This window comes from Dipodomys ordii, unplaced genomic scaffold, assembly GCF_000151885.1.
Source record: "Dipodomys ordii isolate 6190 unplaced genomic scaffold, Dord_2.0 Scaffold11, whole genome shotgun sequence".
Taxonomy (NCBI): Eukaryota; Metazoa; Chordata; class Mammalia; order Rodentia; family Heteromyidae; genus Dipodomys; species Dipodomys ordii.
The window spans coordinates 16,479,195-16,506,817 of NW_012267227.1; the positions used below are offsets into that span (position 1 = coordinate 16,479,195).

At 44.4% G+C, this 27,623-nt stretch overlaps 1 protein-coding gene across 1 annotated transcript in view; it reads left to right on the top strand.

Annotated features, from left to right (window-relative positions):
- Vps39 (vacuolar protein sorting 39 homolog (S. cerevisiae)) overlaps positions 1–27,341 on the top strand; it is a 34,620-nt gene extending 7,279 nt beyond the window's left edge. The window contains exons 3-24 of the mRNA XM_013010199.1: positions 3,794–3,836; positions 5,654–5,748; positions 6,932–7,030; positions 7,392–7,484; positions 9,811–9,994; positions 11,732–11,852; positions 11,955–12,075; positions 13,952–14,081; positions 15,404–15,546; positions 17,640–17,783; positions 18,182–18,323; positions 18,416–18,502; positions 18,825–18,898; positions 19,146–19,244; positions 19,892–20,009; positions 20,409–20,537; positions 21,706–21,808; positions 22,007–22,052; positions 23,461–23,610; positions 23,759–23,893; positions 24,145–24,236; positions 25,805–27,341. Of these exons, the coding sequence (XP_012865653.1) occupies positions 3,794–3,836; positions 5,654–5,748; positions 6,932–7,030; positions 7,392–7,484; positions 9,811–9,994; positions 11,732–11,852; positions 11,955–12,075; positions 13,952–14,081; positions 15,404–15,546; positions 17,640–17,783; positions 18,182–18,323; positions 18,416–18,502; positions 18,825–18,898; positions 19,146–19,244; positions 19,892–20,009; positions 20,409–20,537; positions 21,706–21,808; positions 22,007–22,052; positions 23,461–23,610; positions 23,759–23,893; positions 24,145–24,236; positions 25,805–25,880 (2,424 nt within the window). The 3' untranslated portion in view covers positions 25,881–27,341. The remainder of the gene's footprint in view (positions 1–3,793; positions 3,837–5,653; positions 5,749–6,931; positions 7,031–7,391; positions 7,485–9,810; positions 9,995–11,731; positions 11,853–11,954; positions 12,076–13,951; positions 14,082–15,403; positions 15,547–17,639; positions 17,784–18,181; positions 18,324–18,415; positions 18,503–18,824; positions 18,899–19,145; positions 19,245–19,891; positions 20,010–20,408; positions 20,538–21,705; positions 21,809–22,006; positions 22,053–23,460; positions 23,611–23,758; positions 23,894–24,144; positions 24,237–25,804) is intronic.
- Positions 27,342–27,623: the final 282 nt, after the last annotated feature.

Below are 27,623 nucleotides of genomic sequence, written 5' to 3' on the forward strand. Positions count from 1 at the left end.
TGTTGTCACCGGAGAGCACCGGGGTCTCCCTGGATGTCCCCATAGAAAAACTACAGTGCTTGTTCCTATCGTATTGCCATTTGTAGTGATGATACAAAAGTAATGGTAGTTAAGTCTGCTGGCCCTCAGCCCAGACCAAGGCAGTGGCGCTAGTCTGGACAGGTGCCCATCACTCACTTACTCTCCACCATGTACTCTTAGCAGTAGAGTTTTTTTTTTCCCCTTAAGTTAGCTTGCTTTACTTAAGAATAATCTTGGTGAAACTGTAAAAGGTATAATTGTTCTGTGTTTTGGTCTCTGGTAACACATATTTTAAGCAGTCCCTTTTGATGTAATGGGAAATACACATGATGCTCCTGCCGGATGTCAAGGTGCATGTGGCCATTGGCTGTCTTGGGGAAAAGTACTTCTTGTGTGGTCAGGTTACTCGATGAACTGGCCAGTGTCTTCAGAGAGTGTCATTTTTGTTTGAAAGAATGACATTGATTTTTCAGATTGTTTGGGTATTTGGTAGACTTTTTTTTTCCCCTCCAAAAATTAATCCTCATCACTTCAAAGAGAACAACTGGCAATGTATGTTAGAAATGATAAAGTTCAGGAGAGAATTAGAATTGTGGAAAGCATGGCCACTTCCATGAGCTTGACAGATTTTTGACACTTCAAGATGATAATGAATGTGAATGTCAGTTCTATAGTTAAATATGACTGCATTTTGAAAATGACATGACCGGTAGAAACAATATTTTCCAGATGATCAGTACATGCAATTCCTAAATCATATGTAAGTAAAAGACCCATTCAAAGTAGAAGATAAATAAGTGGATTTTTTTGGGGGTGGGGGGTCAGTCGTGGTGCTTGAACTCTGGGCCTGGGCGCTGTCCCAGTGCTCTTCAGCTCAAGGCGAGCACTCTACCTCTTGAGCCACAGTGCCATTTCCGTTTTTTTTCTAGTGGTTTATTGGAGATGAGAGTCTCATGGACTTTTCTGCCTGGGCTGGCTTTGAACCACCATCTTCAGATCTTAACCTCTTGAGTAGCTAGGATTATAGGCATGAGCCACCAACGCCCGGCTTGTGGAATTTTTAAAAATATAATTTTATTGTTGTTATTAAGGTTTTGTACAAAAGGATTACCATTTCATAAGTCAGGTGATGGGCACATTTCTTTTTTGGATAATGCCACCCCTTCCTTTGCTTAGACCAGTGAATTTTTTTTTTTTGTCCTGGGGCTTGAACTTTGGGCCTAGGCTCTGTCCTTCCCTCAGCTCCTCAGCTCAAGGCTAGTGCTCTACTATTTGAGCCACAGCACCACTTCCAGTTTTCTGGTGGTTTATTGGAGATAAGAGTCATGAACTTTCCTGCCCAGGCTGGCTTTGAGCTGCAATCCTCAGATCTCAGCCTCCTGAGTATCTAGGATTATAGGCCTGAGCCACCGGTGCCCCGTTGATCAGTGGATTTTTTTTTTTCAGTCGTGGGCTTGAACTCTGGGCTTGAGTGCTGACCCTGTGCTTTTCAGCTCAAGGCAAGCACTATACTGCTGGAGCCACAGTGCCACTTCCAGTTTTTCTAGTGGTTTATTGGAGATAAGAGTCTCGTGGACTTTCCTGCCTGGGATGGCTCTAATCGTAATCCTCAGATCTCAGCCTCCTGAGTCGCTAGGATTACAGGTGTGAGCTACCAGCGCCTGGCTGACCAGTGGGTTTTAAGGTGACTGTTTTTGTGGTTGTTGTTGCTCAGGGGGATTTGAACTCAGGTCCTGGCTACTGTCCCTGAGCTTTTGCGCTTAAGGCTAGAGCTCTACCACTTTGAGCCACAGTGCTGCTACTTTATAGACCAGTGGATTTAATGTGACATAGTCTGAAATGTTTAGTGATAGGTTTGAGATTGCTTCCCCATTACAAGAAACCAAATTACCAAGCTTTATAGTTCTAAAGATCACATATGATCCATAATTATCTGAAAAACCATTAAAATATTTTCTCTTTTCCAACTGTAGATAGATAGATAGATAGATAGACAAAGATGGATATCTGTGCAAAGACAGATTTTTCTTAGATACTTCAAACTAATATGTCAAAACAGATTAAATGTAGAGCTGGAGTGTAGGTCAGTAAGTAGAGTAGTTGTCTAGATTAAGACGGCCCAAGTGTATAGTCTAACGCTACAACAACAAAAAAAGCAGATTAAAAGCAGAAGCACATGTGAGAATCCAGCTGTTTTCTATCAAGGTAGATATTAAAGAAGGTTTGCAAAAGTGTAAAACAGTACTTTTTTTGTTTTGGAAAAATAGTTATCTTTTATTACATTAGGTTCTATGCAAACATAGTCTTAATACTGCCACTTTGAGTTAATGGATTAGTTAATATATGTTTTAAATATAATGAATTAGGGACTAAATATTTTAAGTATTTACTCATTTTAACTTCCAGACATAACTTGCATAAAAACTGTTTCTCATAATTTATATGATTAATTACAAAGGGGTCCTAAGACTAAAAGTTTCAGAATCTTCGTCATAGAGAATTTTGCTTATAAAAAGATGGTTGAATCTAATTAGGCCTTTTTCAAATACAGAACTTTTTTTTTTTTTTTTTTGATCATGGTGCTTGAACTCTGGGCCTGGGCCTGGGCCTGGGCCTGGGCTCTGTCCCTCAGCTCTTCAGTTCAAGGCTAGCCCTAGCCCTCAACCACTTGAGCCACAGCACCACTTCCAGCTTTTTCTGCTTATGTGGTGCTGAGGAATCGAACCCAGGGCCTCATACATTCAAGGCAAGCATTCTACCACTGAGCCACCTTCCCAGACTCCCCCAGCCCCTTTTTTTTTTTTAACCATTCTGGAAGCGACTGAATTTTTTTTCTCTTAAGAATGTACCATGGCAGGTTCCAGAATCTCCCTGCAACTGTAGGGTGGTTCCCCATCCTTCTCTCTTCTGCAGAATGACACATGAAGGAAGACTGGCCTTGGTGGCCTGAGTCCTTCACTGACGCCCGAACCGAAGTATGAGGGGGAAGCAGGGTAGCAGGGCGTGGCTCAAGTACAGGATCAAAGTCAGTCTTGCCTTTGCTTCCAGGCTCTGATTGTGGCCACTCCCTAGCTGCTAAGCTCATCAGGCTCTTCAGATATGAACCTGGAGTAGTAATAATATCTATGTTTTGGAAGAGGGAGTTGTGAGGTTACAGAAAATATATATAATTTTTTTAACCCTAACTTGGTACCTAGTTATTGATTAATGATAGTTACTATTATGATAATTACTCTTTTATTTTTCAGTGACTTTGAGGACTGAATATAGTCATCCCTTGCTATATTGCTTATTGTGGCTTCACTGTATCGTGGGTTTTTTAAATATAGATATCTAATTCTGTTTTTTGTTTTTTTTTTGGGTCCAGTCCTGGGGCCTGAACTCTGGGCCTGGGCGCTGTCCCTCAGCTCTTCAGCTCAAGGCTAGCACTCTACCACTTGAGCCACAGCACCACTTCCAGCTTTTTTCTTTTTGCTTATGTGGTGATGAGGAATCGAACCCAGGGCCTCATGCATGCAAGGCAAGCACTCTACCACTGAGCCACCTTCCCAGCCCCGTGCACTTCCATTTCTATAGGTATAATTGCCTGTGTATCATGTGCCTTACAGTCCTCTCATAAGCAGAAATTGTGGTTGCATATCAAAATGAGTCCTCTGCCTGTAACTGATATAGATTCATCAGTCCCTTTTTTTTTTTAAATCACTGTTAAGTGGACATTTGCTAAACCTTGTTAGAAATGCTTAATTGAGTCTAATGATTTGTTGTTTTCCAGATCCATGTGGTTTCCCAGTTTAAGATTCTAGTCAGCTTGTTAGGTAAGAAAGAGGCTGCTTTTATATTTCACATATTAAAACACAAACACTGTGACCAAAATAACCCTCTCAGGGTTATTGTAATGGTAATTAGCAGTGAGCTGGTATTTTCGGAACCACATGTAGGTAGCAGCATCTCCTATAAACTTGACCTCTGTTTTCCCAGGTTTCTCCCTTCATTCATTTAATATATCAGGTAATGTATTAAGCCATACTCTGCAAAGCCTGAACTAGACATTGGGAATGTCAAGTTCCAGGGAGAGTTTAAATATCTTTGATATTTTTTGATACTTAAATTCTGATTATGAAGACCAATATAACAAAGTAATCATTCCACAAAGTGTTTTTTGTGTGTTTTTTATTTTCCCTATGCTAATCCTGGGCTTTGACCCTGAGCTTTTTTGCTCAAGGCTGGCACTCTACCACTTGAGCTACAGTACTACCTCTGGCTTATGCCACAAAGTGTTAAGTGCCAGTGGGAACTTAGGAGTGTGCTGTGGGATCTTAGTAATGGAAGGGCTTTGCTGGCTGGTGGATGATTAGAATTTCCACAGGAAGAGAGGAAGTTGAGCATTACTAGAAGGAACAACCTAAGTAGGTTGTTCCCACCATGTGGCCAGATTGGGTTCTGTGGTGGAAAGTGGTGTGTCAGCAAATGGGGCCCAGGCTGCTAGGGGCCTTGTTTGAAAAGCCCTGGTTTCATAGGAGGCTTTTTCTTGGCAAGAGAGGTCTAGAAGTTTGTCTCACCCTGCTGTTGAGCCTAGGGCCCAAGTAGCAGAATCATTGTTAGCTTAGGATCATGGGTGAACATGTAAGTAATAATTGTTTGTAACTAAAACTAGGTGTGAAGCCAGGTACTGGTGGCTCATGCCTATAATCTTAGTTGCTCAGGAGGCTGAGATCTGAGGATTGCAGTTCCAAGCCTGCCCAGGCAAGAAACTCTTTGAGACTCTTTTATTTCCAATTACTACCAGAAAACTGGAAGTGGCACTGTGGCTCAAAGTGATAGAACACTGCCTTGAGCAGAGAAGCTCAGGGACAGTGCCCAGGCTGTGAGTTCAAGCCCCATGACTGAAAAAATACTACTAATAAAATCAGGTGTGAGGCCAAGGTAACACCACAGTCATCTTCTTACCTACAGTTCACTCCCTGGAGCGTCAGTTACTTGTGATTAGTGGTGGGTTTGAGAAAAGGGCCGCAAGACAGAACAGTTAGCTATTTTTGTGAAAGAGAAATACTGAGTCCACATAAATTCTTTATATTGTTAGTACAATTGTTATTTTTTGTCATTTGCTATTGTTTTTCATTTCTTACTGTGCTCAGCTTATAAGTTAAGCTTTTTTTTCATAGGTGTGTAGGAATAGGAATGATGTAGCATATATAGCATTTTGTGTTGTCTTAACTCCATGGGGAATCTTGCAACAAAGTTCTCTCATGCAAGATGACCATATTATTTTGCTAGCTTTTCTCAGACAAATCTTTGAATCTTTGCTGTGAGTATATACCAAATTCACCGAGTATTTCTTTTTTGTAATGGGAGCTTCTTAATGTAAATAGCTTTGAAAGTCATTTCTTGCACAGATACCATATTGCACATTTCCAGATTTGAGAAAGACAAGTGTGACAGTGCTTTGGAAATGGGAGAGGGCTTTAACTGAAGTCTGCCCATGTAGTTAATGAAACCAACATTACACCATAACCAGCACCTGCCATTTGATTCTTGTAGATGTTACACAGTTACAGATTTTTTTTTATATTGAAGTAGTTATATTAGAGAATGCTGAATACTTATGGTTACATGTTTGCCTCCTCCTGTACAGAAAACAATATTTATGTCCACGACCTGTTGACATTTCAACAAATCACTACAGTTTCAAAGGCAAAGGGAGCATCGCTGTTCACGTGTGACCTGCAGGTAAGTGGACACAGATGGGCTTCGGCAGTGGACGTCACTCAGTACAGCCCTCCTGCATTCCTACCATCCCACAGGAAGAATCACGCTGATGACCCTAACCCAACAGACTCTAAGGACAGTATTTAATTTAGGATTCTATTAAACTTTCCTCCATTATAGTGCAAAGTTGAAATATTTGCAATAACTCTGTGTGTGCTAATTAGAATGTAAACATCTACATTATAGGAATCAACTCATCAAAGTGTTATTACACCTTCCATTGGTGAGAAAGTGAGACTGTAACAGTCTCATGAACATAATTATTCATGATGTTCAATTGACTGGTTCTAAACAGATTACTTTAGCCTTTGTTTTTAGGGAATTTTTATTGTTTAAAAAAAAAAAAGATGTCTCAGTTGGGCACCAGTGGCTTACCTGTAATCCTAGCTACTCAGGAGGCTGAGATTTGAACATCATAGTTTGAAGCCAGTACAGGCAGGAAAGTCTATGAGATTCTTCTCTCCAGTTAACCAACCAAAGTAGAGTTGTGGCACATCGAGTGCTAGCCTTAAGTGAAAAAGCCAAATAAGAGAGCAAGGCCCTAAGTTCAAGCCCCAGTACTGGCACACATGCACATGCACATACATACACACATACACACACACACACAAACACTCTTCTTTTTCTGGCCAATTTATGTTCTATATGTCCTTCAAATTCTGCCTCACCCTTCTCAGCTCTGATCACTTTTTTAACGTTTATGGCTTCCTTTGACACTGCATTGTTTTGGTCATAAGAATTTTCTTTCCCCAGTTCTTTCAAAGGATTGAGAGTGGGCCTGCTATCAATGACACTTATGACAACCATGGACTAGAGATGAGGCTTCATGATAGAATACTTGCCGAGCACATACAAGGCCCTGGGTTCCGTTTAAAAAAAAAAAAATGAGGAAATAGTTCTATAAGATAGGACCTCCCTCACCCTAGGATTTTCCTCTGAATTGTCTACATGGTGCTAGGATTTTAGCAGCTAGCCTTGGGGATAAAGTGTTTCTGGATATGTGATGAAAAATAGTGTTCTACCCTGCTCTTCCGGCAGCATGACTTCGTGTCCATTCCCAGGTAGAAAATGTGTCATGCGATTGCCACTGTATATGACGAGCATTGTGTGTGCAACCTCATTTGCTCTGGGTATCTCTTCCCAGCACACGGAGACTGGTGAGGAGGTGTTGCGGCTATGTGTGGCAGTGAAAAAGAAACTGCAGCTGTACTTTTGGAAGGACAGGGAGTTTCATGAATTGCAGGTAAAGTCCATGTGTGCCTGGCTGGGGGGGAGGAGCTGGTGCTACAGTCAGCCCATGGCGTGAAAGACTTCAGTTTCCTGTGCAGTTCTGGAGAAGTTCAAGACCCCGGCGTGTAGTTTTGCCCAACTAGCCTCTTGATAGGAAGTACCCGAGAGCGCCGTTATGTCCCTTTGTGATAAAATTCTGAAGCCTTTTCCAAATGCTCTGTGTCTAGTTCGCGGGTGACATAAATGAAGTGTGCTTTCCTGGCTTGTTCTGGGAGGAACTGTGCTCAGATGACAATGAGGGTTATTTTGCCAATTGGAAGTGGAAAGGTAGAAAGGTGTTACCTTTCCATTGAACTCTTACTCTTGCTCTTTAGGGGGACTTTAGTGTACCTGATGTTCCCAAGGCCATGGCATGGTGTGAGAATTCAATCTGTGTGGGCTTCAAGAGAGACTATTACCTGATAAGGGTAAGACTTTAGGATTTTGCTAGTATTTTTAGTTTACCTTGGGGAAGAGGACTGATTGGTATACCAGGGCCTGTGTTTGTATGTATGTTTGCTTATTTTTTTTTATTCTTCCAGCGTTTTCCATAAATGCTTGTTTAACAAGCGAGAAGGACTGACTCTGTCTTGTACATAATGGTTCTCCTCAGCACTTACCTCATTATTAGGAAAGAAAATTAGTATTATCATGCCCTGCTGTCCTAACACATATGGGCCCAAGAGTTCTGTAGATGTGTATTAAGTAGTTTTAAGACTTTGAGCTACCCTATCCCCTTGAATCTTTGAATATATTTGTTTTTAAACTTATTTCCACTGTGTTTAGTTTTTTTTTAAGCTACATGTGTTCATTATGGGAAATAAGATATAAATAAGGACTCAAAAGAAGTACAGATCACCCAGAATCCTTCCACTCAGAAATAATCACTACGGGCTGGCTGGGTGCTGGTGGCTCACACATGTAATCCTAGCCACTCAGGAGGCTGAGATTTGAGGATAGCTGTTCAAAGCCAGCCCTGGCAGGAAAGTCCATGAGACTCTTCCTTTAGTCTGCATATCACATATAGAAATGATTTTTTTTTTATAAAGCTAATCTAAATCCCTTAGGTTCATACCTGTCTGCTAGTCTAGACTTGATAATTCTAAAACCTCTTCTTGTTCCCCATAGTCTTAGTTCTTCATTGTTATCCTACTGGTATAGTCCTTCCCTCTGTCTATTTTTAGAACATTCTTATTTATCAGCATCAGTAAGGAGTCTGTGCTATGCGGCTGACTTAGTAACAAACAGCCATATGTGTACAGAGAGAAGTTTGTAAGGAATCAAAGCAGAGCCAGAGCTGTTCAAATAGTAATCGCTTATTGACACACAATAAAATTCATTCTTTTTGTTGTACAATTTTGGGTTTTGAAAAATGCTTGGACTTTTGTGGCCTTAGTCCACAGTAAGAATTCACAACAACTACATTACTCCAAAACTCCCTCACTCTTCCTTCATCCAACTCTCAAACCTCTATAACCATTGATCTGTTCTTTATGGCTTAGATTTTTTTTTTAATTCTTTTTTTCCCCCTGGTCCTGGGGCTTGAACTCAGGATCTGGGTGCTGTCCCTGAGTTTCTTTGTGCTCAAGGCTAGTACTCTATCACACCACCACTTCCAACGGCTCTTTCTGAGTAGTTTATTGGAGACAATAGTCTCATGGACTTTCCTGCCTGGGCTGACTTTGAACTGTGATCCTCAGATCTCAGCCTTTTTAAGTAGCTAGGGTGTCAGGTGTGTGCCAGCCACCAGCACCCAGCAGTATTGATTTTTTTATACAAAGGCATTTCAGTTCAGCATGTCAGATTATGAGTACAGTGCATCTTGATGGGTGTTACCCCATCCTCTGGCTTAGATTTTTGTCTCTCCTAGAATATTATATAAATAGGATTCTACAATATGCAGCTTTTTGAATCTGGTTTCTTTCATTTAGTATAGTACATTTGAGGTTTATCTTTGTTAGGTTCATCAGTAGTTTATTTTGTATCGCTGAGTTTATCCATTCATCAGCTGAAGGATAGAGCTGTTCAGTTTTTTTGTTTTTATGTTTTATTCTGTTTGTTGGTTGTGGGGCCTGAACTCTGAGCCTGGGCACTGTACCTCAGCTCTTCAGCTCAAGGCTAGTGTCCTACCACTTGAGCCACAGCGCCACTCTGGTTTTTTTTCTGCTTATATGGTGCTGAGGAATCAAACCCAGGGCCTCATGCGTGCAAGGCAAGCACTCTACCACTGAGCCACCTTCCCAGCCCAGAGCTGTTCAGTTTTTAAAACTGTCATAGGGCTGCTGTAAACACTTATGTTCAAGTTGGCGTAAACAAATTTGTCATTCTTTTGGGCAGACTCCTAAAAATGGGGTTGCTGGGTCCTGTAATAAGTTTGTGGTAAGCTTAATAAGAAATCAGTAAACAAAGGCTCACTTATAAACCTAGTTACTCAGGAGACTGATATCTGAGGATCGTAGTTCAAAGCCAGCCTTGGCAGAAAAGTCAGTGAGACTCTTATCTCCAATAAACCACTCAGAAAACGGGAAGTGGTGCTGTGGCTCAAGTGGTAGAGCGCTAGCCTGGAGCTGAAGAGCTCAGGGACAGCACCCATGCCCAGAGTTCAGGCCCCAGGACTGACCAAAAAAAAAAAAAAAAAGGTCACAGAAGGAGCATCATTGGCTTCTAGATTTGGGGTTTTGTCTGGATTTTTCCAGGCCACATCTATGTCTTTGGGCAATGTTGGATGACTCATTTTGTGCCCTCCTGTAACAGGTGGATGGAAAGGGGTCCATCAAAGAGCTCTTTCCAACAGGAAAACAGCTGGAGCCCTTAGTTGCACCCCTGGCAGATGGAAAAGTGGCCGTGGGTCAGGACGATCTCACCGTGGTGCTCAACGAGGAAGGCATCTGCACACAGAAATGTGCCCTGAACTGGACAGACATTCCGGTGGCCATGGGTGAGACCAGCAGCTTTTGTCCACTTTGGCTGGGGTTGTGCGTCACCCCTCTTGAATGGAGTCCTAGTCAGTCATTGTTTTAGCAGAGTAATTCATATTGTCTCATGCACCTAGTTCTCCTTTTAGGGCCATTAAAAAAAGGGCTAGTCCCCATAACCGCAGCTACTCTGGAGGTAGAGATTGGGAAGATGGCAGTGCCAGCCTGTGCCAAATAGACATGTACCATATGGCTCAAGTGGTAGAGCCACCTGTCTGCCAAGTGCAAGGCCCTGAGTTCAAATCCCATTATTGCAAAAGAATGAAAGAAATAGAGAGAGAGAGAGAAAGAAGAAAAAATGGAATAAAGAGTTATAACCAAGAGTTTATATTGGACCAACAAGAGTTAAATTTTGAGTTGTGGAAAGTTTAATAAAAGTGCTTCTGGCATTCACCCATAATCTGAAATACTTTGTAGGCTGAAACAGGAGATTCAGGGGTTTGAGGCCAGGCTGGGCAATGTAGGCCACATGGTGAGACCTGGTCTGAAAGAAACCAAAGTGGCTTTAGATGTGTGTGATAAAGAAAAGCAGTCCTAACCATCATGAGAATCTGATAGAAAATGACAGTTCTGAGAACAGCCAGTATACCATCAGCCATTGTCCTGGTCCATTGTGCTGCTATAACTGCCACAGACCGAGTTACTTACAGAGAGGAGAGCTGGGTTTCCTCACACTTCTGACAACTAGGAAATCTAAGACAGGGCACCAGTGTGGTGTCTGACTAAGCCTTTGGGCTGCGTCCTCAAAGGCAGAAGCAGAAAGACAAAGGATAGTATGTCTGCACATGGCAGAAGAGCTGAAAAGAGGATCACCCCTTCTTTGCAAGTCCTGTTCACAGTGGGGCGCCCTAACACCTTCTGGCAGCGCTGCATTGGGCATTGACTTTCCAACATATGTGTGTTAGAGGTACTAAAACATTCAACCAATATAACCACCAATAAGTGGAGCTTTGTGTCTCTTCCCCGCACAGACCTCCAGCAGGATTACTGGCTGGAAAGATGAATAGGGCAGGCATAAACTACCCTTCCCTTGCCTTTCTAAGAGAAGGAAACAGCTCTGTCACCAGCTTCTCCATATACACCTTTGGTCTGGCCTGGCTTTGTGTGACCCATGAGCAAGGGACACATGACACTTTCCTCCAGTTCTTTGTGGAGACAGTCATGTGGGGTCCAGTCTTCAGTAACACCCGATGTACCTTTTTTGAGCAGATTTCTCTTGGCAACACTCAGGCAAAGCAACGTTCTTTTCACTTTTTTTTTTTTTTTTTTTTGGGTCCGGTCATGGGGCCTGAACTCTGGGCTTGAGCACTGTCCCTAAGCTCTTCAGCTCAAGGCTAGTGCTCTACCACTTGAGCCACAGCGCCACTTCCGGCTTTTTTCTTTTTGCTTATGTGGTGCTGAGGAATCGAACCCAGGGCCTCGAGCATGCAAGGCAAGCGCTCTACCACTGAGCCACCTTCCCAGCCCCTTTTCACTTTTTTGAGACAAGTTCTTGCCATGTAGCCTAGGCTTACCTGACTCACCATGTAGCCCACCACACCCGGCCAAAACAGTGCTTTTGCCTTTCTGTGATTGCAGTGTGGGGTCCCAGCTTGGTATTTGACTTGTGGTGCTTGAAGATGCATTTCAGCGCACCATAGTATGGGCAAGCGAAGCTCCACCCACACAAAGCCCAGTGCTGAGCCTGTTCTCTCCCACAGAGCACCAGCCTCCGTACATCATCGCGGTGTTGCCTCGGTATGTAGAGATCCGGACGTTTGAGCCAAGGCTTCTGGTCCAGAGCATTGAATTGCAAAGACCCCGTTTCATCACTTCAGGGGGGTAAGGAATTTCTTTTCTGTGCGCCACCACATAATCCAAAAGTCACCTGTGTCCCCGAAAGCACATGCTCTCTCAACCAAGTGTTCTTAATCCTGCCTCCAGATCCAACATTATCTATGTGGCCAGCAATCATTTCGTTTGGAGACTCATTCCTGTGCCCATGGCCACCCAGATCCAGCAGCTTCTCCAAGACAAGCAGTTTGAGCTGGCTCTGCAGCTTGCAGTAAGTGTGTCTCCAGTGTGGGTGTGAGTTGGCCTTCCTAACTCTCCAATGAGGTGAATTTGCTGTAGACATTTGTATTTAGTTGGGACTAGTAGAATAAACACTGAACTAAACTCAGGGGGCTTCAATTCAGAGTCTTTACCTGAAAAATATTAATGTAGCTAAGTGATTTTTACTTTTTCACCCTATTTTATTTATCCAAATTGGAGAAAATAAATACCAATTACAATAGTATCTACCAGAATTAATGAGAGTAAGGTAATTTAGTTTATAATTGGTTTTGAAAATGTAAAGATCATTCAGACATTAACATAAGGTGATAATCATGAATGTCCTATGTCTGGTTAAATGCAGCAAGTAGATAGCCTCTCAGATCTCTAGCTCAGCAGACCCTGGGTTTGGACAAATTGACTTCTTTAGACATCCTAAACCAACCTCAAATTGTTACTTTCAAGCACAAGCCTTACTGTATTAGCTTTTCATCAGTGTAACCAAATGCTAGACTCAGTCTACTTTTAGAAAGAAAAGAGGCTTATGTAGCTCACACTTTCGGAGGTTTAAAGTTGAAATGGCATAGCCTAAGCTCCGGGTTGCCAGCTCATTGCGCCACCTTCAGGCATGGAGAGGAATAGCTAAAGCCTTTGCAGGAGCCAGCCAACAATTATCCCTCCACTAGAGCACAGGGCCAGGCTTGCTTCTTTTGTAACAACCCTCTCAAACTACTTCACCTACTGCACATAATCCTGTCTAATAATCCCAATGCTTAGGGAGGTTATGGCCTTGAACTTTTCATTTTCCCAAGTTCTGGGAGTTCAGCAAGCACTGCCACACTTGGCTTATTTTTTTTCTTTTATGTGTAGTCAAATATGGTGGCTACTTTGGAAGAGCAATATTAACTTTTGAATGGATAATTTAAGATGAAAGTTTAGTCTTTTTGTTTTGTTTTGTTTTGTCGGTCGTGGGGCTTGAACTCTGGGCCTGGGCTCTGTCCCTCAGCTCTTCAGCTCAAGGCGAGCGCTCTACCACTTGAGCTACAGCGCCACTTCCGGTTTTCTGGTGGTTTATTGGAGATAGGAGTCTCACGGTCTCTCCTGCCCGGGCTGGCTTTGAACCGCGATCCTTAGCTCTCAGCCTCCTGAGTAGCTAGGATTACAGGCGTGAGCCACCAGCGCCCAGTGAAAGTTTAGTCTTAAGAGTTAGATACCACTAATATCTCACATTGATGATTTCTTTCTTGGGGCATTTAATTTTGACATCTTAACTCTCTTCTCATTCATGCATCAAGTGGGGATATGGGACCACTTGCAGCTGCAGGCTGACAATGGTTGCTATCAGAAAGGGACAGGAGAAGAGAGGAGGGGAGATCGGAAGAAGGGAGGGAAGAAAATAAATTTAGTAGAGACTAGTCAAAGAGGATATGAAGGGAAAAGGTTATCAGGATAATGAGGGCTGGTAACAGCCCCACTGATGAACTTTTTGCTGTGAGCTGTGCTGACTGTCCCACTTGGCTTTCAGTCCCTGAGCTACCAGGCTTGCTGTCATTCTAGGTGCTTGCACGTAGGCCGTCCCCTTAGCCAATAGTACCCTCCTCTTCCCTCCATTTTTTGTCACATTCCCAGCTATGGCTAACTCCAGTTAGTCGCTCCTACACCCCTGCTCACGCTGTATTTACAGGTGCTTCGATAGGTCATTCTCACCCTGTATTGTTTTCAAACTAAACTCAACTTTATTCAGAGTTGTCCTGTTTTTTTTTTTTTCCCCGTTAATGTCATTGTTTGTGTTCCAGGACGGAACATGATGGTACATCTTCCGACTCCCCCAGAATGGGCTGCCTAAATCCTTGTTGAGTGAGTCTTTGTCTTACTCGATTTCTTAGGAAATGAAAGATGATTCAGACAGTGAAAAGCAACAACAAATCCATCACATCAAGAACTTGTATGCCTTCAACCTCTTCTGCCAGAAGCGCTTTGATGAGTCCATGCAGGTTTTTGCAAAGCTTGGCACAGGTAACGGGCAGGTGTGGCTTTGGGGTGGATCTTTCATTTGTTTGATCCTTATCCACATTTTGTTATGCATGTATACCTTTTAACAGATTTATGATCATAACTTCGTGTACTTGAGTAACTTTTATTACTTTACTGCAGTGTACATTTCTTAATTATAATTTGTAATGGCCTTATAATGCTCTTATCAGTTGATTTAATCATACCTTCTTTATTCTTCTATTGAGCAATTACTCATTATTTCCAAAATTGCATTGTTAGGGATAATATATCTTTTTCTTCTCTCATACCTGCGCATGCACACATACCTGCTATAACCTAGAACTCAGCCAGCTGCTGCTGCTTCCACTGCTCTGGTCCCACAGCTATATCTGGGCAAGTGCCTCTAGATGCAGACAGAGCCGGTACTAGAGCATACCACATCTGACTGCCAACACCAATGAACTGGTTGCTTAGTGTGAGGAGGGAGACCTCCATCTCACTTAAAAGTCCCAGATCTCCCATGTCAGCTTCTTGGTAGAACCAGATTTTTATCCAGAATACTGACTTTTCAGAGTGCTGAAGAACAGGATTTTTCATCTTTGACATTCACAACTCTTAAGAGGTAGAAAGAGATGCTATATGCCAGTTGAACATAGCACAGTGTTGCACAGTATGGATGCACTGTGAATTATTCATCCAGTTCACAGTGGCAGCTGGGAGGGGATATGTAGGCCACTTGCAGGGCTTTATTATTTCAGCTCAGTATCTGTGGGACTCCAGTACATTTAATGAGTTAAAAAGAAACAGTTCCCTAGATTCCTCTGTATCAGAATACTTTCCTACTTTATATGTCAGTTATTTTGCAGTTTTGTGGGTTTGTTTTATTTCGTTAGCAAATTAACCTCTTTCCATACATATTACAAATGCATTTCGTGGCCAGTTGTCTGGATTTTTTTTTTTAATTATCCTTTTTTTTTTTTAACGTTATTTCTTTAGTGGATCTGTTGGTGTTATTTACTTCAGTGTTATCAACTTTTCTTTGGAAAATTTTATCCTGTACTTTAAAGAAAGTTGATAAGTGTTGAGTTCTAATTCTACATATGCCTATATTTTAGAAGATAGAATCATGCCATTTTGTAGCATTTCAGTGAAATTTTAACATTTACGTAGAGTGCTCAGATCATAAGTATGCAGCTCATTGAGTTCTTCCGAACTTAGACTTGTTCTATTTTCCTTTTTCAAATCAATCTGGAACTCATTTTCCTGTGGTAATGGTCATGTTTTATTTTATCCTTAAATTGTCAGGCTCTTTTGTAGAGGAGTGATGCATACCTTTCTTGTAGATCCCACCCATGTGATGGGCTTGTACCCTGACCTGCTGCCCACAGACTACAGGAAGCAGCTACAGTACCCAAACCCACTGCCTGTGCTCTCTGGTGCTGAGTTGGAGAAGGCTCACTTAGCTCTGATTGACTACCTGACTCAGGTAAGTGTAACACAGGTACATGGTAGAGTGTAGCTGGAAGTTACAGCACCTGTTTCTCTACAGTGGGGAACTGTGGACATTCTGTAAGTGCTTTTGAAGTCTATGTGGGACACTGCCTCTGTCTGCTGCCTTTGTGACTTAATGATACCATTGATCTATTTCTTACCAAATTTTCAAACCAAGATACACTCAAATCCTAATAAACTCACAGTAAGCTGCTCTAAGAACTTCAGGGTACATTTCAGTTGAAAGAAAAGAACAAAGTTTTGTTTTGTTTTAAATACAAACCTTTTTTCAATGTACCTCATTAGAGAGGAAATGACTGTTTTAATGGAAAACAAAAATAGGAAGCAGGAATGCTAATCTGCTATAATGCCCACCAGAGATAAATAACCAACATTTTAGTGCTGTCTTTTTAGCTTTTTATATGTAATTATGAGTTACTTTTTAAAAATCCAGTTAGTTATTGTAGCTGAATATGAAACTGTACACTGTATTATAGCTTACTTTTTAAGATTTAGCCATATGTTGTGAAAGTCTTTGGCAGTAAATACTCTTATATTTACTCTCATGTTTTTTTGGAGGTGGGCATTTCTATTTAATTTCTTTTAATTTGCTGTTACGGAAAGATAAGTCAAAGTTTCAAGTCAACACTTAAACTATCTTCTCATGAAAGCCTGTTATCCCACAATTTCTCCCATAGAAAGCTATTGTTTGTATGCTCTGTCCCCAGAAACCATAGGAATATTTCTCTTCTTCAGTGTTCTGTAGACCTGTAGAAGTATTGCAAGAAGTATTGCTGGAAAATTGTAATGCCGCCCTCCGCTGCTTGCCTCTGTGCCAGTGGGTGCCTGCAGGTCTGCTAAGGCATGCTTGTGCTTAGCCTTGGCATGTTCTTGATGTCGGGCTCCAGCTGTGGAGCATCCAGCTGTGACTGGCAGTCCTCAAGGATCACACAGACTTGCCTCTGCGTGCACACTGCACAGCCCCATGCCAAGAGAAGAGAGTTCCTAGAATATTTCCCAATATTTGCTTTAAGTGTCTGAGCATAGTTTCTTCCTGCCCTTCACTGACATTGGGAATGCATGAACTTAACTGGGCTAGAGAGATATCAAAGCATACAAGACCAGAGAATGCAAAGACAAAAGAATGCAAACTGGATGATTCCACTCAAAGATTTAATTAGCTGGGCACCGGTGGCTCAGGCCTGTAATCCTAGCTGCTCCGGAGGCTGAGATCTGAGGATCATGGTTCAAGGCTGAGATCTGAGGATCATGGTTCAAAGCCAGTCTGGGGAAAGAGAGTCAGTGAGACTCTTATCGCCAATAAACCACCAGAAAACTAGAAGTGGCACTGTGGCTCAAGTGGTGGCACTAGCCTTGAGCTGAAGAGCTGAGGGACAGTGCTCAGGCCTAGAGTTCAAGCCCCATGACCAATTAAAAAAAAAAAGATTTAATTAATTTATTTTTGTGTGCCAGTCTTGGGGCTTGAACTCATGACCTGGCCACTGTTGCAGAGCTTTGTGCTCAGTGATATAGCACTCTGCCACTTGAGTCACAGATCCACTTTTGACTTTTTGGTAGTTAATCAAAGATAAGCATTTCATGGACTTTCCTGCCCAGGCTGGCTTTGAGGTGTGATCCTCAAATCTCAGCCTCCTGAGTAGCTAGGATGAGCCACTTTCACACAGAAAATTTTTAGTTGTTCAGACTGGGTATCTATATTGTCCAAGCTGGCCTCAAACTCAGAATCTTCCCATCTCAGCCTCCCAAGTTGCTGGGATTATAGCTGTCATGTCCAGGTATATGGAGTTTGAAAATAGGCAAAAGCTAACTTCAAAAACAAATAGAAAGCTGGGAGTAAGTAAGACCCTGGATTCAACCCTTAACATTGAAAAGACAAAATGAAACTAACAGATAATTGTCGTTAATCTGTGGCAGTTTGGCAGTCATCAATTTTGGTCTCTGATAAAAATTGAATGCCAGTGTGAGATGCTTGAGCTGATGTCGAGGTACTGAGTTACCCAGTGGCTCAGGTGCTGAAGGAAGACTTAATGCTGGCCAGGACCACTCCCTCCTTTTTGGCCCTCACAGAAACGAAGTCAGTTGGTGAAGAAGCTGAATGACTCTGATCACCAGTCCAGCACCTCCCCACTCATGGAAGGCACTCCCACCATCAAATCCAAGAAGAAGCTGCTGCAGATCATTGACACCACCCTGCTCAAGTGCTACCTCCACGTGAGTGGCCTCAACACTCTGGGGACTGGCAAGGGAGCTCTGTACTAGAACAAGGGGGACCTCCCCTTGGCCCGTGCAGCTGAGTCTGTGGTGTTAGGAGGATAAGGTAAGATATTCATCCAGAATCTTACAACTGTCTTCTCTTCCCTGGTAAGATTGTGGTAAGTACTGTAATTCCTCAAAGTGTCTCTCCCTCCAAACATCCAGACACACACACACACACACACACACACGCACGCACACACGCACGCTGTTGAGACACATTGTACCAAAAGACATAAGTGTTTTTAAAGCCCCCATGTTACATCACTGGCCTTTCAGCCAGGAAGGTGAGGGGCTAGGGAAGGGGGAGCCTCCCCGCAAGCAGCTTCCACTGAGGTTCTGTGCCCCTCCCCCAGACCAATGTGGCCCTGGTGGCCCCCCTGCTGCGGCTGGAGAACAATCACTGCCACATTGAGGAGAGCGAGCATGTGCTGAAGAAGGCCCACAAGTACAGCGAGCTGATCATCCTGTACGAGAAGAAGGGGCTCCACGAGAAAGGTGACGGGAGGAGGGCTGGCGTCCGGGGACGGGATGCGGTGTCTCTCATGGGGAAGAGGCTCATGACCTTGTTCTCGGGGCTCTGTGGCCAGCTCTGCAGGTGCTGGTGGACCAGTCCAAGAAAGCAAACTCCCCGCTGAAAGGCCACGAGAGGACAGTGCAGTATCTGCAGCACCTGGGTGAGCCCACCTTTTGAGAGCAGCGGGAGACAGCTCCACCACCTGGACCTGGCCCCCCACCCTTTCTGAGTCTGGGTAGTCAATTCCTTCCCTCCTCCATCCTTCCCTCCTCCCCTCCCTCCCTGGTGTTCTTCGACTTTGCCACTGAGACCTTCATGGCCAAACTATGACAGCCAACAGGCATGTGACCAGTTTGGCAAAGCCATGTGGACCCTGAATGGCAGGTGCATGAACAGCCATGTTGTCCACAGATGAATTCTGAGACCAGTTACACACCTGTGTCCTGAACAAACCTTTGACAAGTCTTTTTTTTTCCCTATAGGTACAGAAAACCTGCTTTTGATTTTTTCCTACTCTATGTGGGTGCTGAGAGACTTCCCAGAAGACGGCCTAAAGGTAGATAATGGAGCTCCTCAGAGGTGTGACATAGCTGGAGAGACAGCAGGGGAAGGAGGCAAAGTGGGGCGCACTGTGTGTGTGGCACAAAGAGCCCCACAGCATGGTCTGCCACACAGCCAGGAGTTACTGGTGCCTCCTTGTACATCTTGCCTCTTCAGAAGTGGCTTACCACTTGCATGCATGCGCATTTGGTGGAACTTCAGTCATTTGATTCTGCTGCTAGAAGTCAGGTTTGTTCCAACAGATATTTACCGAAGATCTCCCGGAGGTGGAATCTCTACCACGAGATCAAGTGCTGGACTTCTTAATAGAGAATTTCAAGGGTCTGGCTATTCCTTATCTGGTAAGGTATTTTTTGGCCTTCAGGACTATATGATGCAGTTGTCAGGCAGCTCGGACTTCAGCGGTTCATATCACTTGGGGTTTGGTGAAAATGTATATAAAGTTAATTCAGTTTTCTTTGAAGAAGGAGACCAAGCTAGAAATGCTATTGCTGATGATGCTGTCTGAGTATAGAGAATAAAAGAACAATGATTTGGGGGGCTCGGGGGAGTCAGATCCATTATGCAGTCAAACTCAGCTATCACCACAGGAAAATCAAGTTTTACATACCAGAATGCAAACAATTAACCTAATTACATGGGCCAGTATAAGACTTAAGGATTCTAGGATAAAATTAGAAAAAGGAATTTAGGTTGGAAATGGAAAAAAAAATCACTTCCTGACATTGCTGGGTGCATTGTGACATTTCCCGGTGGTTTTGGAAGAGCTGTTGCTTGCTATGGGTGGTGGCACTTGCTAGTCATCCTAGAATTTAGGAGCACCATGAGTTCCATCCAGAGACCCTGCTGACACAAAAGCCAAAACCAGAAGAGTTGTTCCTAGGGATATCTGGTTGGGACCTGTTGGGCTTTAAAAATACAAAGTAGATTAAGAGGCCCGGTACTCGGGTGGAGGATACTAACCAGATAGGCCTCCATCTTACCGTAGGAGCACATCATCCACGTTTGGGAGGAGACAGGCTCACGGTTCCACAACTGCCTGATTCAGCTGTACTGTGAGAAGGTGCAGTGTCTGATGAAGGAGTACCTCCTGTCCTTCCCTGCAGGTACCAGCTCCCACTGAAAGGCAGGCCGCACTGTTCCCTGCCCGGGGGCACTGAGTGACCAAGGCCTGCCATGGGAGACTCATGAGCCCGTATCAGGAGCTGGACATGTCTGACATCCTCCCTGGAGGAGGAGAGAAGGAACCCATCTGTCTGCAAGATGACAGCTGTGCTGCTGAGCAACTGATTGGCCTGCTAGGGTTTCCCTGCTTGGCCTGCTTTCATTAAACTTCTTACATTATTTGGAGATCATAAAGTAAAAGAACACTTGGAAACAAACCACTGTGGAGATCTTTCTAGTCAGGGGGGTGACATCACTGACCCATTCCCCACACTTTTCTTATGACCCCCACATGGCTTCACCACAACCTTCTTTCACATCAAGCTTGGTTTCCTTGAAAGGCAAAACCCCCGTTCCTGCCGGAGAAGAAGTGGGTGAGCTGGGAGAGTACCGGCAGAAGCTGCTCATGTTCTTGGAGATTTCCAGCTACTACGATCCAGGCCGCCTCATCTGTGATTTCCCTTTTGATGGTGAGTGTCTGGCTCGGGATCCAAGCCACTTCAGCGTAGTGCAAAAGTGCCTTTCCCTTTTCACCGTTCCCACAGCCGTGGGCCTGGGAAGACAGTATCACTGCCGGTGCTCCTGCCTTGTCCCCTCTGGGGAGTCACTTCCACACCATGACTAAGAGCAGTCTCTCTGGGTAGGAACCACTGCTAACTGATAGGATAGTCAGGTTGTCACCTATTTCTGCTTTGGAACATGCTCTTGGCCAGGTTCCTTGCTCAGCACTTTCTGTAGTCTGGCACAGTTTATCTGAAAGAGACAAATTTGTCTGATGTGTAAGCTGTGAGTGCTGAGACCAGCTGTTTGCTTATCTCCCCTGCAGTGCCTGGCTTGGCAAGGGCATTCTTCTGTGTGTGGCTATTGTATGTCCTCACCCCAACTATTTTTGTCTTAGATTTTGTTTTCATTTTCATATGATCAGAAGCACATAGGCATTGCACTTTTTTTTTTGTCAGTCATGGGGCTTCAACTCTGGGCTTGGTCACTGTCCCTTGCTCTTCAATTCAAGGTGAGAGCTCTACCACTTGAGCCACAGCACCACTTCTGGTTTTCTAGTGATTTATTGGAGATAGGAGTCTCACAGACTTTCCTGCCCGGGCTGGTTTTGATCTCAGCGTCCTGAGTAGCTAGGATTACAGGCATGAGCCACCAGCGCCCAGCTTAGGCATTGCACTTTTGTGTTCCTCCTTTGATCTCACTGTGTGTGAATGCCTAGAGTCCTGTATATCATGTCCCTGTGTATTTTAGATCTAGCTTCCACATAGGACAGAAAATACATGCCATTTGACCATCCATTTCCCTGCAAATGACAAATTATTCTTTTTTAATTCACTTTAAAGATTTTTTTTATCATCATACATGTATAAGGGTGGATTTCATTGTGACATTTCCATATGTGCATACAACATATCCCATCAATCTCACCTCTCCTATATCTCTGTTCCTTATCATCCCTCCCCACATTTATAAAAGAATTTCTAAAGGTTTCATTGTTCTTTGGCCATATTCACCCTCATTCCCCCTTTCTATGTACCCTCCCCGACTCCCACCACCAGCAACAGAGCATAGCGAAGTCCCTGCTCTTATCCTTGCATAGCAGTGGTGACAATGCTTATGTCCCTTTTCTCCTTCTAGGCCTCTTAGAAGAACGCGCTCTCCTGCTGGGGCGCATGGGGAAACACGAGCAAGCTCTCTTCATCTATGTCCACGTCTTGAAGGATACCAAGATGGCTGAGGAGTAAGTCTACCTGTCCTTCCACCTCCTACACAGCCGGAGAGGCCACGTTCACCCTCACCTTCCTGTACAGGAGCATGAGTCCCCTCCCATGCTGCCCCCTGGTTTTAGCTATTGTTGGCTTGAGTGGGTCATAGGGATGTATGTCCCAGCACCTGAATATAGCTCTCCTGCCTGCTCTGACCACTTTCTCCCTTGCAGGTACTGTCACAAACACTACGACCAAAGCAAAGATGGCAACAAAGATGTAAGTAGTGGTAGCCCAAGGAGCATGTGTACATTTCCTGCCCCTTTGATAGTCTTTTTTTTTTTTTTTTTGGTCAGTCGTGGGGCTTGAACTCTGGGCCTGGGCTGTCCCTCAGTTCTTCAGCTCAAGGCTAACGGTCTACTGCTTGAGCCACAGCAACACTTCTGGCTTTTTCTGCTTATGTGGTGCTGAGAAATCGAACCCAGGGCCTCATGCATGTGAGGCAAGCACTCTACCACTAAGCCACCTTCCCAGCCCCCCTTTGGTTGTCTTTACCCCTTCCAGTGTGACCTCAGTGCCACTGGTGCAATTGCTCAGTAAAATAGGGCATGAGGTGGCTTTTGCATGTGTTCATTGAGGGAAAGGCAGGGTGGCCATAGGTTGTAGTTTGGGATAGTTCTTGGATCAGTTATCAGCCATATGAGTATTAATAGCACTTACGGCTTTCTCAAGAATTCTGATTCATATATTAACTTTATGTGGCCCAGCTCTTAAGAAGGAACTTCTGGTGTGTATGATTTGTAGAGAAGTAGGATGCTACTTGAATCTAGGGATAGAGGCCAGACAGGCTGCTGAATGATGCATAGGACAGCCCCAACTACAAACGGTCATCAAGCCCCCAAAGTTGAGATTGCTGAGTGGAGAAATCCCATAGCACTAGAAGGAAATGTAAGCTGGGTGCTGGTAGCTCCCATCTATAATCTTAGCTGCTGAGGAAGCTGAAGTCTGAAAATCACAATTCGAAGCCAGCCCAGGCAGACTAATCTAGAGACTCTGTCAGAAGTGGATGTGGCTCAAGTGGCTGAGAGCCAGCCATGAGTGAAATAGCCAAGCAAGAGATGCCCAGAGTTCAAGCCCCAATACTGACATTTAAAAAAAGAAGAAAGAAATGTGGCATCCTTTTTTTTTTTTTTTTGGCCAGTCATGGGGCTTGAACTCAGGGCCTGGTCACTGTCCCCGAGTTTCTTTTGCTTAAGGCTAGCACTCTACCGCTTGAGCCACAGCACCACTTCTGGCTTTGCCTGTTTTTGTGGTACTGAAGAATCAAACCCCGGGCTTCATGCATGCTAGGCAAGCACTCTACCACCAAGCCACATTCCAAGCCCCTGGCATCCTATCTTGGGTTTATTTGTACCTGCTAAAATGTAGCCAGAGACTCAGCTTTCAAAGCCAAAGAAAATGAGAGATCCTTTTTCAGTTACGGCGGGGTGTTAACAATTTGTAAATGATATAAATGTGGCATTTGCATCATTTGGCCATTTGACTTCACAAAATTTCAAAAAGGTAAAAATGGCGAGTTTCACATACATGGGGAGAGCTGTTCTCTAACCTCTAGGACTGCCCAGTGCTGGGGGTCTCTGGGAGGGCTCTGTCTGCCTGATGGATGTGACTTTTATCTATGAGACAGGTGTATCTGTCCCTGCTTCGGATGTACCTGTCACCCCCAAGCATTCACTGCCTAGGGCCAATCAAGCTGGAGCTGCTAGTGCCTCAGGCAAACCTCCAGGCTGCCCTGCAGGTGCTGGAGCTGCACCACAGCAAACTGGACACCACCAAGGTCAGCAGTCCTCCCCAGGGAGGTGGGGCACAAGGGAGAAGAGGAATGGGGGAAAGGTTCCATGGCCTAAGAGCTCTTGGCCTCAGGTCTTTACTCTTTCTCACACTTGGTCTGCCTCTGTCTGTAATCTCTCTTTTCCTGTTCCCAGGCCATCAACCTTCTGCCAGCAAACACTCAGATCAATGACATACGCATCTTTCTGGAAAAGGTCTTGGAAGAAAATGCACAAAAGAAACGGTTCAATCAAGTTCTCAAGAACCTTCTCCACGCTGAGTTCCTGAGGGTATGAGCCTTCCAGATTCTAGGGTGGGCTTTGGTTTTTAGTATGAGACCATTTCCTTATGGTTCATTCCTTCTGAGGAGCAACCGTGTGCACCTGTATAGTGCGGCTTAAGCTGATCCAACATCAGCCTGACATTGTGTTGCAAGTGTTTCAACAAGGAGAATCTCTGGAGGCTGGGAGTGAAGTAATGCCTTCCTCTGCCTGCTGTGTCTGTGCACCGGACACAGAACTTCTCCCCTAATCTCTCCCAGGTCCAGGAAGAGCGGATTTTACACCAGCAGGTGAAATGCATTATCACAGAGGAGAAAGTGTGCACTGTGTGTAAGAAGAAGATTGGGAACAGGTGAGCTTCCACTCTGAGCAGCACTCAGACTTGGATAGAGATACCCTGCAGGAAGGGAGTGCTTAGAATGGAGTTCTACCCTCTAATGAAAGAAGCAAGCACAGCTTACTGGTTGTCCTGACTCCCTGGACTTGAGTGTTGAAAGAGAAGGCCATACTATCAGAGTTTAAACACTAGAAATTGAATTCTTACCTGAGTGCTGGGATTTGCAGGCATGTGCCACCAAATAGCATTTGAAATGTGTTTGGGATTATTTTATAGGATACATTCTTAGTTTAGGGTCTGGGGGTGTTTTTTTGGTCAGTTGTGGGATTTGAACTCAGGGCCTGGCTGCTGTCCCTGAGCTTGTTTATGTTCAAGGCTAGCTCTCTTACCACTTGAGCCACAGTGCCACTTCCTGCCTTTGAATGGTTAATTGGATATCAGAGTCTCACTGGGACTTTTCTGCCTGGGCTGGCTTTGAACCACAATCCTCAGATCTCAGCCTCCTGAGTAGCTAGGATTACAGGTGTGGGCTACCAGCACCCGGTAGTTTAGTTTTCTTTTTGAGAAGTGCCCTTTTGCCAAGCCTCTGAAGGGTGCACCTCTGAAGGTAGAAAAAAGAACTTTGAACTTGGAGCACTGTAACACAAACTCTTGAGCCAGTGACATACTACATTAAGACACCTTCTATAGTCAGTATCCTTTCCTTACATAGTTGGAAGCATGCTTTTCTTTAGGACGAGCCAGCTCACTGACATTTGTTAGAATAGCCTGAAACTGGTTCTGATGAGCCAGATCTGAGCTGTAGGCAGTAAGCAGGTGCTCTACCACTGACTATACCTCCAGCCTTGCAGTATTTTTTTTTAATCCTTTATTTTAAAAAAAAATATTTTTTTGCAGTACTAGGAGTTGAAGTCAGATGTACAACTTGCAGGGCAAGCACTCTACTGCTGAGCCATACTTCCAGCTCCATTTAACACTGGTTGTTTATTTTTATTGGTGGGTGGTTTTTTTGTTGTTTGCTTTTTGGTCATAGGGCTTGAACGCTAGGCCTGGGTGCTATCCCTGAGCTTTTCAACTCAAGGTGAGCATTCTACCACTAAAGCCACAGTGCCACTTGTGTTTTGTTTTTTTTTTTTTTGTGGTTTATTGAAGATAAGAGTTTCACAAACTTTCCTGCCCAGGCTGGCTTTGAACTGCGATCCTCAGATCTCAGCCTCCTCAATAGCTACGATTATAGACATGAGCCACCGGCACCCGGCAACAATGATTGTTTTTGAGATATGTTCTCACTTTTTGTCCAGGACCATACCTAGAACATGGTCCACCTATTTCATACATCCTTCTATAGCTGGATAGCAGTTAATTGGAAATGTCCCCATGCACTTGAAGTCTGTGAAATCCATTCTTTTTCTGGTTCTTTCTTAATGAGGGTGGCACTGGCAATGCAGAAATCTTTGGCAGGATGTTCTTTGGGGTTTGGTTGTCTGTTTGGGGTGGCTTCTGGAGAAAGGGCCTGTTACAGGTGCTGGAGAAGAATTGTGTCAGAAGCTTTCCTCCCCCTGAGCTGTTCTCCTTCCCTGCAGTGCGTTTGCAAGATACCCCAATGGTGTGGTCGTACACTACTTCTGTTCCAAAGAGGTAAACCCAGCTGACACCTGAGCCCAGCAGCCCATAACTCAGCACTGGACAGCTCGGCTATCCCAGAAAGGTGAAGGAACAGCCGGCCTTGGGAGTGTGAGGTTGACACCACCAGGTGTCTCCCGCTTGGACACTTCTGTCTACATTGTGCCCTGGAACATCTCTGAATTAATTAGACTCATGGTCTGGCCTTGCCAACTCTTTAATAGGAAAAGAGATTAGTCATATTTTACACCATTACGTTGCAGGCAGTTCCAGGGAATTTTACCACCTGCTAGGACAGGATGAAGTACACCAGCTTGCCTTTGTATACCAGTCACCTAAAACAGGAGACTTGTCTCAAGTGTTTGTACTCACCGGGTTGCTTATAGGGAGTTTTCTGTTAAGTCAAGTGCACAGATTTGTAAGGACCTCTCCAAGTGGCTGCCCGAGGGTCCCACAGGAAGACAGTACCAGAACTACTCCAGCGAAAGACTGAACGGCTCTGACTTCTCCACGGTGTCCCCAGTCATCTCCCTGCTTAGCTCTTTGGTTTTCAACCTCTTTTCTTTCTATTTATTTTACCCCATATCTCCCCTCAATGTGCTAACTGGGCCCTGGACGTTGGGGATGGCTAACATTCAAATGAGTACAGAAAAGCAAGAGGAAGTCTGCTTTCTAGGAGCGCACGGATGGTCAGTGGTCAGCTATGGTGTAAGTAGCTCTTCTTCATCCAGAGCTGTCAGTGTAGGCGTTAGGGAGAGTGCCTCATTGCATGGGGTCTGTGGTCCCCTGGGTGGGGCCCCAAGAGGCACTTACTTGCTCCTGCCTCACTCACCAGCTACTTACAGCAAATCATTTGTGTTTTAGGCACCTTTCCCTTTTCCAGCCACTTCCTCTTGCCTTCCTGCTAGGCAGGATCACTCCCTGGCTTTGTGTGGCAGGGTTGGAGGAGTGTGCAGATAATGCAGTGGCCTAGCCTTGACGTACAGTGGTCCTTCAGCATTGGGCTGGGTCCTGTGTTGTAATCTGATTGGCTGGTGATGATTAAACGAGACTCCTCATAGACATGCTCTCCGAAGAGACCAAGTGAATGCTATTGGCACCATTCACAAACACGGGGGCTCCTCCGCTCTGCGATCCCGGCAACCCATGGAGAAAGAAGCCACTGTCCCAACTAGCCACAGCTTTTCTCAAGAAGTGGCGCTGCCCTGCTGAACAGCACTGGGCATCCGGCCAGCCCTCCACTGCAGGAACTGCCCTGCCGTGTGAGCCCTGCCTTCCCAGACTGCTCTACTTGTACCTTCCAACCTCGAGAACTCTGAAGCAGCGGAATAAAGAGTATTTTCTCCTGTGTGGTCTACATACACGATCCCTTTCCTCAAACTGTTCTTCCTTCTCTGCACTCCATCGAAGTATGGAGAAGACTGGAAAGGAAAGCTCTGTTCTGAGGACTGATGGGGATGTCTTAACTGCTCATAATAAACATAACCAAGCAGGAAACCAAGCCTCCTTGGGTCTCTTTTTTCCCCCCCTTTTATGGACCCCATTGAAAATGATCACAAAAGGATAGTGATTTAGCTAAAAACAAAGGAATGAACTAGTTGGTGACTGGTTTTGAAAACAGAGTAACACTTGTCTTAGGAGTGTCTTGATCAGTGGGGCCAGCGTGACGGTGGGCAAATAGATGCTAATAGATGCTGCACCGATGCTAACAGAACATTGCCATTGTCACAGCCGTGGCTACTCCAGAACACCAGATAGGCCAAATCGCCTTCACTTCAT